The sequence below is a fragment of the Oryzias latipes genome, chromosome 6 (assembly GCF_053564925.1).
Source record: "Oryzias latipes strain Hd-rR chromosome 6, Olatipes_Hd-rR_3.1".
In the NCBI taxonomy this organism is placed as follows: Eukaryota; Metazoa; Chordata; class Actinopteri; order Beloniformes; family Adrianichthyidae; genus Oryzias; species Oryzias latipes.
The window spans coordinates 21163087-21177905 of NC_136242.1; the positions used below are offsets into that span (position 1 = coordinate 21163087).

Here is a 14819-nt window from a genome sequence, read left to right on the forward strand (position 1 = left end):
TGTTCCCCATCTGGGCTCTCAAGGCATTTCCTATTGAACTTACAGTAACTAACATGACCTGCTCCACGGGTCAAACATGTCAGAGCAAAAGAAAATTATTCTAAAAAATAAAGAAAAACTTGAATTTCTGGACGTCCAAAACTAAAATGTAAAATCGATCAAATCAGCCTGTTACACATGAACTGATTGAAGCAACCCAGCACAGTTGATGCTGCTTTTTTCTGTCCTGCAAAAAGAAAACCACTTCCAAACAAAAACCATATACTTGACAGCTCAGTTCAAGGCAACGTGGGTTTGAATTTTCTTTATTTTAAAAAAAGATCATAAAAACCGAAGTCAACAAAAGATATTGAAGAATAACAATAAAATGTATATATAGTTTTGCTTTCATTGATACAGCAAACATAGATGCTTCATTCTTAAGGACGCTCAATATATTTTGGTTTCTAATCTTTTGTCACCCCAGCTGCCTGACGTTATCATAAATGAGACTCTCTTTATAAAAATAATCACATTTACAGAATTCACTTTTATTTGTTTGGGAACTACAACAAAGTTTTGATCTGAGTATAAAAAATGAAATATTTTTGAACCCAAAGGTCCTTCCAACATCTTATCAATTATCTTAAGGTGTTTTATTTGCTTTTCTTGATTAAATTATTGTATGGCATTCAATATATGGCAGCGATGAAACGCAATATTATAGCATTGAAAATTTGAGCCTATCTGAACTTATGAAGCAGATATCAGGTGTGTGATGCATCCTTTGACTTTGTTGCTTTTGAACTACGAAAAAGTCTTTTTTCCGACATTAGAAAACATCCCTTGCGTTTTTCAGCACAGTGTAAAATAGTGCACATCTGGAAATACTGCTTTTCTTTGTAAAGACTGAAACATCTGCAGCCTCTGAAAGCTTATTTTAGGTTCAGGATTTTGGTGCTTCATGGCTTATTTCTTCTTCTCACAGTTTATCCGACATGAAGTCCATCTCAAAAGTCTCATGTGACTGTTTTTTTTTCTCCTCCGTCATGCTCCGCCTCAGAGTGAGTCAGTGCGTCTCCTGGCAAATACCGCAGACATACTTTTCACTATGCCCTTGAACCTCAGAGGCCTCTTGGAGGTCAGCTTTGTGTCCTTGATCCTGTCCATCAGGCCGTGAAACGCTGAGAGCACGCCGTGGTAGTTCTCTGCTGCTGACACCTCGTAGAAAAGGCAGTCTGTGCTGAGAGCCAGCAGTTGGCCCTCCTCGGCCAGCACTGTCCGTCTGTGGTGCAGGTCCCTTTTGTTGCCTACGATCACTACGGGGGGCTTCTCTGCACCGTGGTGGTGTTTGGTGGACCTGATGTTCTGGATGAGCCGGCTGGCGGTGTTGAAGCTGGCCCTGTCGCAGATGCTGTAGACCAGAACGAAGCCGTCCGCCCACTGGACCTTCTTATGGAAGAGGGATGTTTCTCTGGACAAATCCTGTCAAATTGTGCAACAACACAAAAAAAACATTATTTTAATGTTTTCATGTATTTTAAGCCAGAAAATTTAAAAAACATAAAAATTTCTGGCTTATGTTTCTCCCACATGCCCTCCCTACAATTAAACTTTAGTGGAAACTATTATAGTTTATTAAAAATATACTAATAATTCAGCAAAATGTAGGTGGGACAGATTTAATAGAGTCTTTATACCTCAGAAAATGGTGAATCCCAAATATTTAGAGTGATTTCCTTCCCTTCTGACATAAAACTGTGGCTGTAGATCGACTCTGGAAAAAAGGAAAAAAGATTTGTTTAATACAAGTTTTACATGGTAAAGAAAAGGAACAAATAGAAGAATGTCTTACCTATGTCTCCATATTCTCCTATGAATCTACGGGTTAAGAGGCGCACTGTGAGTGCTGGAAAAAAAACATCTTTATGTTTCTAATCTAAAATAAAACATAAACTTGACATTTTTAAAACAATAAAAGTCCTCACCTGATTTTCCGACGCTCTCTGTGCCCAAAACAACAACGTTGGCTTCCATTTTTGGGTTGGAGGCTTCTGTAGCTCCTGTCATCTCTGTGAGGAAGAGGAGGCTGCTGCTGTGTGTCTGCTGCTGCTGCTGCTGAAGGCAGCCCTTAAAGACTGAAGGGGGCGGGGCCAACAAATGATCACATTTTAATCAGGTCTACTTCACAAATGTTGCTGCTGCAGCAAACGATGAAAGTCCAACTCCTCTTTTTTAACCATGTTCTTGTTTTTCTTACAGGAAGTGCTGCCACCTACAGCTAATCGGCTTCCTCTGCAGTTCTTCAGCTCTAAAAATAAATTCAGAGCTTTATGACTGCTTTGAAAAACATTAGTATTTTTGCTTTTAAATAAGAATACTATTTTTTAAAAAACATTACATCACGTCACCTACAAAGAACTATCATAACATCAATAAATTCACAACATTTGAGGAAAATTTTAAAAATGTGTTCATTAACATTTTTAAAGAGAAAAAAATCAACGATGACAAACAAGTAAACTCAGCAATTCTTTAAGGATAAAAAATAACAAAATGGTAAATCTAACAGTCTTCATCTCATTTAACCCATTACATTTTAGATAGGAATATATTTACATCATTGTTTTTATGCACCCTCAATTTTTTTTTCTTTGTTAAAGATACACAACACTTTAGTCTCTACTCTTTTAGAGGAAATGATGAATTGTTATAAATGTTTTATAACTGCTGAGTTACAAACAAACTGCAACGTTTGTGTCTGCCTCTAAGATTTTGACACAAAAAAAATCGACATACCTGAATCGTTCCATCTGCATTGATTCATTCTTTGGGGTCATACATTTTAGCAGAGATATTACGGTGATTTACACAAAGATATATTTGTGTGCAATGAAAATGTGACCATGATATTATGTATCCTTAAATGGCACAAATGTTACAAACAAAATAAAACTAATAATTATACTAATTCGTCCTGTTGCAGCTGCCTAAAAGTGCTTGATTTTCATCATAAACCTGTTAAAGTAAAAGTATAACATGTAGTGATGCAAAACTACTCCTAGTACAGATTTTAAAGAAGTGTACTTTGTTTTATTTGAGTAATAATTGGTTATTTAGTATTTCATCCAGATTAGATCGTTTTTTTATTGCTATCACGTTAAAGGGTAATATTGATTTAACCTACAATAAATACATAAATAAATAATAGTTTAAATTACATGAAAGTAGATACATTTTTAAGTTTCTCTTCTCTGATTTATTTGTTAATTATAGCGGTAAACTAATTGTATTACTCACAGTTACACACTTAGTTACAACTAACAGAAAAGAAAGAAAAATAAACACTATATTCACTAACAGAACAAAAGGGATACTTGAGTATTATTGAGACAAGAGCCTTCATTAGGTAGGTGAAATCTCTGTATTCATTAGACTTGGAAAAAACGTGAAACACAGTGACATTTGTTGCACTTTTTGCTGTTTTCTGGCCCTCTCCTCTCACTCAAACACCGAATCTACAGTAAACAGCCCTTCAAAGGCTGTTTTTACTGCCTCCGTAAAACCTGACACTATTTTGAGGTGTTTTTCTCAACGTTCTTGTCTAAATTTTTCTATATTTCATGGGCGCAAAAGCATCTTTTCGTAGTGTTTCGAAGTTCAAGTTCATTTGGGTTCAAACATGTTGAACCCAAATTAACCACAAGGGGGCAGTAGTGTGGAGCAGAAATCATCCACAGCAGACTTACTTGGTCTGCTTCCTGTCGTCAGAAAAGGCGCGGAGATGATTTAATCTGATTGGTTGACAGAATAGAAAGGTTGCTTGTAATTGGTGGTTTATTTAACACCCACCCAGATGGAGGTTCGGGTTGTATTTCTTTCTCATTTTGATATTAGAGTTTTAAACAGGATTTTAGATGATCCTCAAACGTATTTTACAGCTTTAAATTTTAGTTTACAGTTTAAATCTAGTTTACATGATGGTGTGGTGAAAGCCTTGTTTATTGCTAAAAATGTGTTGCTACAAAGTGGATCATAGAAATTATATTTTTATAGACCCAAGTGGGCTTAAATAGGTTCAGTATTTTATTTACACCTGTCTAAAGGTATATTATCCTGGTTTCTAATCATATTTCACCTCTGGAAAAAAATTTATGCAATGAAGCAAACTTCTTCATTATGGAGCCAAAATGAAGAAGCTTCCTTATCTCCAATTAATCACCATGAGAGGTGTGAGTACATGGACATGCCTTATCATGAATAATAACCCTCACCAAATGCTCTAAATGATGATCTAAGACAACATGTTTGGACCTCACAAACCTCAGAATATGAATCACACTTATTCATTTGGGCAAAACTAACCCCAAATGAATGTCTATTATCAAGTCCCACTTTATTTATCTCGAAGCAATAACTAGATCATGCATGTTCCTGCTTGCAGTATCAATGACCCCTATCATCACAACATGTCTGTCCATGGAAAGCTGAAGAGATATCAAAGCACAAACTGTTTTAAATAGTCATTAAAATGATGCAGACCTACTAATCTGTTTATATCTAAAAAAGAAAATTAAAGAAACTTTTCCAAAAAAAATCTGTGGCATTATGAGTAAATTAATTATTTACATAAATGAAATAAAGATTGCAGCTCCACCAAGTTGATGTGATTCATAAAGAGTAGTGAGCATTCAGATTGTTCTTCTCTTTGAAATTGAATAAAAAAATCAGGAAAACTTGATTGAGTTAAAGCTTATTAACCTCTTTGGATGTGTGACATTCGCTGTCAAAGATCATGTGTCAGATCATGTGTTATGTTTGACAAGAAAACAAAAATATACTTTGAAAATGATTGTGGATCTGAAAATCTAGCATTTAAGCATTATTTGTCTCCCAAATAGCCAAGCCACATAAGAAAATACAATATCAAGCTATAAAATGAACTATATTTTTTTAGGTTCTCTGAATAATTTCTTTGCTCCACTGTTACAATACATTTCCTTCAAAAAGGTCCTTCATCAAAGACTTTTTCACAGGAGAAAGCATTCCCTGAACGTGCTTATGCTAATAAATCCTCCTACCGACTTAACTTAGACTTGCATAATGCCTCTGATATTTCTTCATTTCCATGTTCCAGGGAAATAAGAAGTTTCCTTCTTTCTGTCAGCGTCGAGAGGGATTACTGATTCCTTGACACTGAGCTTCCCATTCAGACACAGACTTCCCATTATTTTACCCACGACGATGAAGATGGCTCTTTTAAATGTCAGATCACTTTTAAATAAGTCTTTCATCATTAATGATCTGATTTTAGACCATGATTTAACCTGTTAGTTTTTAATTTTTTGAAGAATTTTCTGAATTTTTATCATCTCTTCATATTAGGTACAATAGGATTTTAATAGCTGGTGATTTTAATTTACATGTTGACAAAAATGATGAAATCTGTGAGTTTTTAAATCTTCTAAACAACGTGGATTTTCAGCAGCATGTCACACAGCCAACTCACAACAGAGGACACACCCTGGACCTTGTCATTACCGGGTTTATCCACTGGGGTGTCCTCTGTTGTTGACTTGGCCATATCAGATCATTATTGTGTGTTTTTTAAGTTACCAGTGAAATCCAGCAGGACGCCCCATTGAGAACTGTGAGGAAGCGGTATTTAACTCCTGAAGTGGCTGCAAGTTTCATTGATATTTTTAAGCAAACTCCTGCTCAGATCTATCCTGCACCCTGTGATTTTATTGTTGATCATTTTAATAACAGACTTCAGTCTTCCATAGATGCAGTGGCTCCATTCAAGACAAAAACATTAAGAACCACTCCTAAAATCCCATGGAAGACTGATTTCATTAAGGGTCTGAAGCAGAACTGCAGGAGGGCAGAGAGGAGACACAGGAAGACGAAATTAATAATTCATAAAGACATTTGAAAGAACAACTCAAAATCTACAATAACTCAATTAAATGAGCCAGAACCTCCTATTTTTCAAAAATAATTTCGGGGAAAAAAACAACCCGAACTTTCTTATTAAAACAATTTTAATAAACAAAGACTTTAACAAGTCCTCCATGCCATCATCTAATATGCATGTGAGGACTTCACAGACACTTCATGGGTAAAATCAATGCTGTAAGATCAAACATTTCATCTATGCAATACACTGGTCTTAACAGATCACCAGCTTTGTTTTTGCCAGAAGACAGACTGGGGAGTTTTGTCCTGGTTGATGCAGAGATGCCTGGTCGAGTTGTATCCCAAGTAAACACTATAACCTGCCTTTTAGATCCCATTCCCACTTCACTTTTTAAAACATTTTATGGATTCTTTGAGTCAGAGCTTTTAAATATAGTAAATTGCTCTCTTCAGACGGGGGTCTTCCCCTCTGCCTGTAAGACGGCGGTGATGAGGCCCCTTCTGAAGAAGAGTCATTTAGACCCGACAACTCTGGATAACTACAGACCCGTATACAGCTTACCATTTTAAAGTAAAATTATAGAAAAAAGTGTCGCTACTCAACTGCATGAGTTTTTAAACACCCAAACATTTTTAGAGAAATATCAATCTGGTTTTAGGGCAAACCCTAGTACAGAGATGGCTCTTTTAAAGATCGTTAATTATCTTAGAATAAACTACAACTCACAGAAACTTTCTGTTCTGTTGCTATTGGATCTTAGTGCCGCTTTTAATACAGTAGATCAGCAGATTCTATTAGACAGACTTAGGAGTCTAGTGGGCCTCTCTGGAAATGTTCTTAAGTGGTTTTACTCTTACCTTCAGATCAACACTTTTATGTAAGTATAGATACGTGCTCTTCAAGAATCCATTAAATAAGTTGTGGGGTTCCCCAGGGGTCGATTTTAGGTTCAATACTTTTTAATTTATATATGTTGCCTCTTGGGGAGGTCATCAGGAGACACGGCGTTGACTTTCACAGCAATGCTGATGATACACAGCTTTACATCGCCGTGTCTCCTGATGACCTTGAACCTGTTGACACTCTTTTAAACTGTATTTTAGTTATAAAGTCATGGATGGCAGAAAACTTCCTACAGCTTAACCAGGACAAAACTGAAGTTTTAAACATCATCGGTTCTGAAGACAAGAGAGAGGATTTTACCACATCTTCATAATTTTAAACCTTCTCAATGTGTGAGAAACCTGGGCGCACTTTTTGACTCTGAGCTAAATTTTATCCCACACATTAAAAATTTCGTTAAGACAAGATTTTATCCTCTTAAAAACATTGCCAGAGTCCGCCCGTTCCTCTCTCTTGCCAGCACAGAGGTGGTGATGCATGCTTTTATTTTTAGTCGTTTAGATTATTGTAATGCCCTGCTCTCTGGTTTACCCGAAAAGTCTATTTCAAATCTACAACTATTGCAGAACTCAGCAGCACGAGTTCTGACGAGGACCAGAGGACGGGAACACATTGCACCGGTTTTAAAGTCACTGCATTGGCTCCCTGTGCGTTTCAGGATTGATTATTTAAATGGTTTATAAATGTTTTTATGGTCTTGGGCCTTCTTATTTAAGTGATATTATTTTAAAGTATGAGACCCTGAGGTCCTCCGGTGCTGGCCTCTTAGTTGTTCCTAAGGAAAGAACCAAAACTAACGGTGAGGCTTCGTTCTGCCATTATGGTCCTCATCTGTGGAACAGCCTGCTAGAGAGCCTCAGGGCCGCAGAGACCCACTTTTTTAATTTCGCTTTTAGTTGATTTTAACTGCTAATTTATTCTATTAGTTTTAGTATAGGCTATTTTATGTATTTAATTTCATGTTATGCATCTATTCTCAATTTTATTTTTTTATATACATCTTATGTCTTTAATTTTAGTATCTTATCATGATTTTAGCCCCAGTGTTTCTTGTGGGGTTCTTTTCTTCCAGGGCTTTCCGGCTTGGTCGGTGGTTGTTGCCGCGGTTGTCGCCCTTGCTGGGGCGGCTGGAGTCTAACTTTGCAGATTCACGGCTGTGAAGTGGACCCCGGTGCTGTCCCAGTCTGGGTGGGCACTGTGGTGATGCTCCCATGGCCAAGCAGGCTCCTGGTATGAAGAGATTCCCAAATGCTGTTTCCTCACAGCAGAGCTAAGCCTTACTTGTTTATTTATGTATGTATTCATTTATTTATTTTACAGTTACATAGTCATTATTCATTGTACGTGGGGGTCATGGGTCATATGTTTTAACGGAGGGGAGTGGGAAGGGTGAAGGGTGGGTTGGGTTTTTACTGTAATATTGTGTGTTTTCTGTTTTAATGTTACAGCGCTATTTTATAAATAAAGTTTGATTGATTGATTCAACACATGACCATCTCTCCTTTTATGAGCACCCTTCCTTTGAGCCATGATGTGTGAAGAATGTGACCAAAAGTTGAGAACGTTTTATTGTCCATTAAGTGCAAATAAGAAAAACACACTTGGGCTACGTTTACACCGTCATTAGCAACGCAGGTTATAGTGACTATTTTCGATGAAAATGAGCGTGTAAATGCATGTACATCTTTTGAGCTTCCACATTCAAAACTTTTATGTTAACGCGTCATTACGCAAGTTTCTAAAACTGTTTTTGGGACAAAACTAGTATCAAAACAAATCACAGGTCACAAAATAACCAATCTTTGATGACCTTGTCATACAGAGGAGTTGTGTAGTCAGATAGACGTGGAAATAAATGCTGCTGTTGCTGAAGAAACATCTCAAGCTACGTTCACATCGCCCTCGTCATCGCGCGTTCAAGTGGCTACTTCGAATGAGAAGTCAAGGTAAACGTGTGAAAATGTACATTTCAAGCTGCGACGTTCAAAACTCACACATTAACGCGTAGCTGGGCACACTTTTAAGACCATTTTTGGGCTCTACGTTCGAAGTGTATGGCCATTGAATGCATGTTGATAGTTGAATTAGATGGAACTTTGACCAATTTAGTCATGATTTTTGGGTGACATCCTCTTTAATTCATGTAAGTGCCAACAGTTTAGAGAGTCATCACAGGGAAATGAATAATTATAGTTTGCGCCCAGCTGAAATTATATGACACCAAGCCTTTTAGATATTGGAAAAGAGCTGTGAAAGTCTTGAGCGCAATGCACACAAATGGCAGCACTTTGCCATTTCCCACTCAGTGTCTTCCAACTGTAGGTGGCAGACATGAGTTCGTAAGCAGGAGGGAAAGAAGAAGCCCCTCCCTGCTTGCCTAATGTGAACACCTTGGACTAAAAGCGAGTTCCTGAATGCCTAGTGTGAACGAAGCATCAGACAATAATTTTTGTACAACATTAAGAGACATTAGGAGTATTATCTTCTGGTCAAAGAATTTATAGGTGTCAGGAATCTTTTTTTTTGTTTTATAAACACAAAACTCTTAACTTGTTGTTCCTTTAACGCTTGTCAAGTTAAATTTGGTTTTGCCTCAAATGCAAATCATGTATTTAAGGATTGGTAGGAGATGCGTCTTGACCAAAACCACTCAAAAGCATTTTGTACCGTCCTTTCCAAACCTAAATTTACCTCATAATTCTATATATAAATTCATTTCTTTCATTTTTTTCCATCAAGCCTCAATGAATCAAAGTTATGTTTTGCAGAAAAGGAGAATCAGAATGTAATGGACTGTTGTAAAAATAAAGCCCTTCTTAAAACGATTGCCATGACTACAGTGCTGCTAAAAAAGAAGGTGTGCTTTGTTCTTTTCTTTTTTGTTGTCATTTCAAATCGAGTTAGTCTGGCTCTCTGGTGGGGAGTACATTAAACAACATTCCTGTACTTGTCACATACTTGCATCTCTGGCACGATAAGCTCTCTTTTTGAAGTGTATCAGTATTCAATTACCCCTCTAGATGTCCAGACAAGGATAGATGTCTGGATCAAGTAATCTAAAATACCAAATACCCTTCAGTATCTTAATCCACTCCGGTGTTTATCACTCTCCCATTGCAGTTTTGAGATAAATCCCCCCTTGACTATTTGGTAAATTCACACAAACACAGGAAAGGTTTAATGAGAGAAACTCTGTTCTAGCTTTCGTAGCTCGACTGAGTAATGGCTGTTTTCCATTGCAGTTGTGAGTCGCTTCCACATAGGTCACCACAGCCCACTCAAAACTGCTGCTATATCCTTTTAACGCAAACCAGTTTCCCAAAGACCATTTGTGTCATCACGAAATGCACTATAACTTGTGCATGGAGTCTGAGGACAAAGAAAGACATATGAGGGCAGATCTAGCATGTCTAGTTGCTTGCGCATTGTGAAACTAAAAGGATCTGTCATTAGCACCCACTTCTACACTTATGCTGTCATTAGACAGCTGCAGAGCAGAATTGGAAAAGAGGGGTGTGGAGGCTTTTAGTGTGTCAATTCACAGACAGGAAGGAAGAGCTTTCCTCTCACACATTTGGAATTACTGGAAGAGGGTAAAAAGATCACAACAAGCCTTTTCAGCAAAGACTCAACTCATTTTCTGTCTTTGTAAAAAGACAATGAAGGAGCTTCTGTAAACAAGCATCCTCTTTCAACGCACTCAACTGATCAGGCTTGAATCCAAAAAAATCAAATAGACTAACAACACATTTTCCCCAAGACATTTACACATTTATCAGTGAACAGCTTTGAGTGAAAATATGTTTTTCAGGGCGTCTCACTGTGCCTGGATTTGTTAAATAACCATATGTTCTGGTCTTATGGATTTGGTGCCAAAATCCACTTTGCTGGGAAATTGCTAACTGAACATTTTATGGTGCAAATACTGTAAGTGGTTTGTGAAGGCCTCTCAAAAGTTAAATGATGCAGACTTCAAGCTGTTTGATGTAAATCCAAACCAGAGTATTATATACTGGCAGCTACCGGAAAGCTAAATCTATGAGCAAAATAAAAAAATAAAAAACGTAATTCATTCATTCATTTTCTTAGGACTTCTAAGCTGTCTAATGCACAGAAGGGGTATGACATATGTTTCAACTTCATAAAAACGGATAATCCTGTCCAAATTTCCTGAATGCATACATACTTAATTTATGTTTTTTTTAAGGGACTCTATAGGTTTAAAGCATCTCTGGTTATCACTTTGCATGCTTCATGATAGCTCTGAGAGTGAGTGCAGATCTATTAATGTTGCTCTTTATTTCACAAAAATGTATGTACACTTACAACTGAGCCATTGATGCATCTTGTGAGTTTAATGACTAAGAGTGTTTCTCCAAAGAAGGAAAGAATAAATGCTGTTTCATCTATTCATATGTGAGTCATGGGTATTATGGTCTTTAGAAATTCAGAACATCTTGTTTAACAGCTATCAAGTTTATCAGATTTGCTTTATTTGCTTTTTTTCATGGGGTGAGACCTAGATTAAGTGCTATCTGGCTTCAAACGTCTTTTTTTTTTAATCACTGTCTTCCAGAACAAACCTTCCGTTTTTCATCACATGGAATTCCCAGACAGTTACTCACCAAACCAGGATCAAGTACCACACGTTTTTAACCCTTGTGCTATCTTAGATGACCCACCCTTACATTGACGTGTTATTCCTACCATGACAAAGGGGGGATAGAGGTGGAAAGATTTCATGTAATCCATGGACACCAGTGAAGATCACAAATCATTGAAGAAAAAAGGTTCAGAACACTGTCTAGTGCAGGGTTGTCAAACTAATTTCCACCGAGGGCCACATCAGTATAGCAGCTGTCCTCAAAGGGCCGGATATAACTTATACATGTAACTAAATGTAATGAAACATACATGTAACTACTCCTTAATGTTAAACAACTAATTTATTTATTTATTATAACTTTTGAAAGTGAAAATTACAGTTGCATAGAAAACATATGTTTGCTTGTTACTCTATCATAAATCCTTTTAAATTTGATTCTGTCAGGTTAGATTATATGGACAGTGTTTAAGTCCTAATGTTTAGTTGCCCAATCTGATATTTCAAGGCATATTCCCCCTATATATATATATATAAATACACACTAATTTTTATTTCTATTTTAAGAAATCAAAAACTTTTATGCTCTCGGGGGCCACATAAAATGACATGGAGGGCCACATTTGGCCCCCGGGCCTTGAGTTTGACATATGTGGTCTAGTGGGTCTAGATGACCCAACTCCCAAAATTAAAGTGCCTAGGATACCACAAGGGTTAATCAAACTGTGTTTATGATAAGAACTTTAACATTTAAAGATTTCAGAGATCCATTTATTAAAAATGCAAGAAAAAGGCTTCACTTCACAGCTACTGCTGACATCAAATTTCAAAACAAAACAAAAAAAAGTGAGAAAAGAGAGAAATACCAGGAACAAATACTGTTGGACTAACAAAATTTTACATGCCTTTTTGGAGCTGGGCGCAGCAATTTAACAAGTTAATAATCTATTTATTTAATAAAATACTCTTAACTCAGAGCATCCTCCAGAATCTTTTGGATACAGCGCCCAATTAGTCAGCTTTTTAGTGTGAATTATCAGCTTCCCACATGCCAAGTGCTGACAAAATGTCAGCAACTGAAATATATCCTTTGAACAATGAAATCGCTTCAGCAGAGAGATGAAGCCTATACCAAACAAATTTTCTGTTCAATGGATGCTATTTTATGCCACTTTCAAAGCCAGTACTGTACTGTGCTGCATGGCTCCTGTTTCTTATAAGTCATTTTTGATTTCCCTTTGGGAATTAATACAGTCTTTTAGAACTAAAAAAAGAACAAAACTTCACTGAGGATTATTTCACTCATTTATGTGATGTTAGTTTGGTAGCTTTTCAGCACTGCTATCACATCTTACTGTAACAAAGAAGTGTAAGGTGTTGCTAATCATTTTTTAGTATGCGTTTTAAAATTCTCATGATACATCACGCCAAAATCTAATAATTCAAAGCAGTAAGAAGCAGCATTCAAACTGCCCTAAGCAATGCGCGTTCATTGAAAAGTCACTTCCAATAAAAAGTCTATGTAAACGCGCGTTATGGGCTTCCGCGCTCAAAACTAGTGTTCAAACTCGCGGTCACATGTAGCTATGCAAGTTTTCCTGTCCGTTTTTGGGCTCTACGTACAAAACGCGCGGCCGTTGAACGCGCGTTGCAAGTTAAACCAGTTGAACTTTGACCAATCAAGATCTTCAAGACATTGTCCACTGTCATCTCTAAAGTAACTCACATGCTCAAAAAGTGTGAGCACCCCTGCCCTAACTGCTTCAAGACAACTGGACGGTTTTGTTTCTGGAACTGCCCGGGCCACATTGCACTTTTCTTAAAAACACCTCTAAGCTGTCTCCATGGAGGCATCCAGAAGAACCAGGTGCTGCATAACTCTTTACACTCCACCACTCCCGTCACCTCAGACGTCCACTGCTGAGGACCAGAGCTGGGAGTCCAGTTTTACTGTCCCCTTTGAAGATAAAAGGCACCTTTAATGTTGAATATTTTAAAAGATGCTTATTTTATCTTTTTAAATTTCAAAATGTGGGCTAAAATTGTTGATATTGTAGCCCAGGGGTCTACAACCTTCAACACTTAAAGAGCCATTTGGGGTGATTTCTCACTGACAACTCAATAGGAGACACCCTTTTTCCTTCAGGAACATAAGAAAGATATGTCAATACTACTTTTATGATAAATATAAATGAACAAAGGTTTATGGGCAGAAAAATATGAAAGCATAAAGAGAAAATAGCCTTTTTTTAAATATGAAGTAGTAGTTGACAGGTTCCTATGACTTTCTTTCAAAATAAAAGACACCCAGTGTCAAATACGATTATCTCAATATAGCAAATGCAGTAGTAATGTCATGGTTTTAAAAGAACATACACAATTTATTTAACCATCTGTGGTGCCTCTCAGCCAGAAATTTGTAAATCTAAGTTGCCAAAATTAAATCAGAGCTAATTAAGTGACCCTCAAAGTAATTTTCAAACCATAAGGTGCCCTTAAAATCCTTGAAAAAAATAGAAAATCTGCCTTATAATCTGGTGCTGGAGGGGTAAAAGAGCCACATGTAACTTTGGAGCTGCAGGTTAAAAGTTAATGGCTTTATACAAGTAGGACAATATGAACAATCTACATGTAAAAACGCCAAAATTGAGATAAATATGTGAAGCTGAAAGGAATCATAACTAGAAAATTGTTATCCTACACTGTCATTTCCTTCCATGCATCAAGTAGGCGGACATTTTTCTGCAGGTTCTCTCTAACAGTTTTATTTGGTCATTAAGAATGCATTTGTTTATTTCTGTTGCACGTCACTGCAAACAGAAAAAAGTCCCACTCAGAAGGTCAAACTTCAAACAATGAGTCAAAGAAGTGCAGTTGATTCAGATGATGCTCGCTGGTCACACAACTGCAACTGGGACTGCTTCTGTCTGCCAGAGAGTTATGGTAACTGACACTGATAGTCATGTTAAAGGAAAAAGGAAGAAAAAAAACTGACTGAATTTTGTCAAAAATCTCCTCTTTGCTGTTAATTTAATATATTAAAGTTTGGTTAACCCTGCCAGTAACCCAACTTGTTTTATCTCTGCCACCAAACTAGATTGTCCAGTTTTTGCAGCCTATGCACTTTTTTTGTTTTTGTTTATTTGTTCATGAATTCATTCCTGTCACAAAATGGCGAGCCTTTTGAATCCTCTCAGACAGATGTTAAAGTACTTTTTAAATAGCAACATAGCACCTTTTTTTTCTAATACATTTCCCACATCACATGTTCCTGTATAAAAAGAGCTTGGAGTCAAGCGGAGAGCTGGCCATGAAGCCTGAAGATATACACGCTGGCTTTATTTATCTTTAACGAAAACTACCCTGCTTCAAACGTGTCACGTTTGAAACTCTCTACCCAGTGAAGCAGATAAA

At 37.0% G+C, this 14819-nt stretch overlaps 1 protein-coding gene across 1 annotated transcript; it reads right to left on the bottom strand.

The window, feature by feature from the left end:
* Positions 1–289: 289 nt before the first annotated feature.
* Positions 290–2148, bottom strand: si:dkeyp-59c12.1. Its single transcript, XM_011476137.4, has 4 exons — positions 1968–2148; positions 1835–1888; positions 1680–1756; positions 290–1464 (listed from the first exon to the last, which is right to left on the bottom strand). Exons 1-4 carry the CDS (start codon positions 2047–2049, stop codon positions 1039–1041), a joined length of 639 nt encoding a protein of 212 aa, XP_011474439.1. The 5' UTR covers positions 2050–2148; the 3' UTR covers positions 290–1038.
* Positions 2149–14819: the final 12671 nt, after the last annotated feature.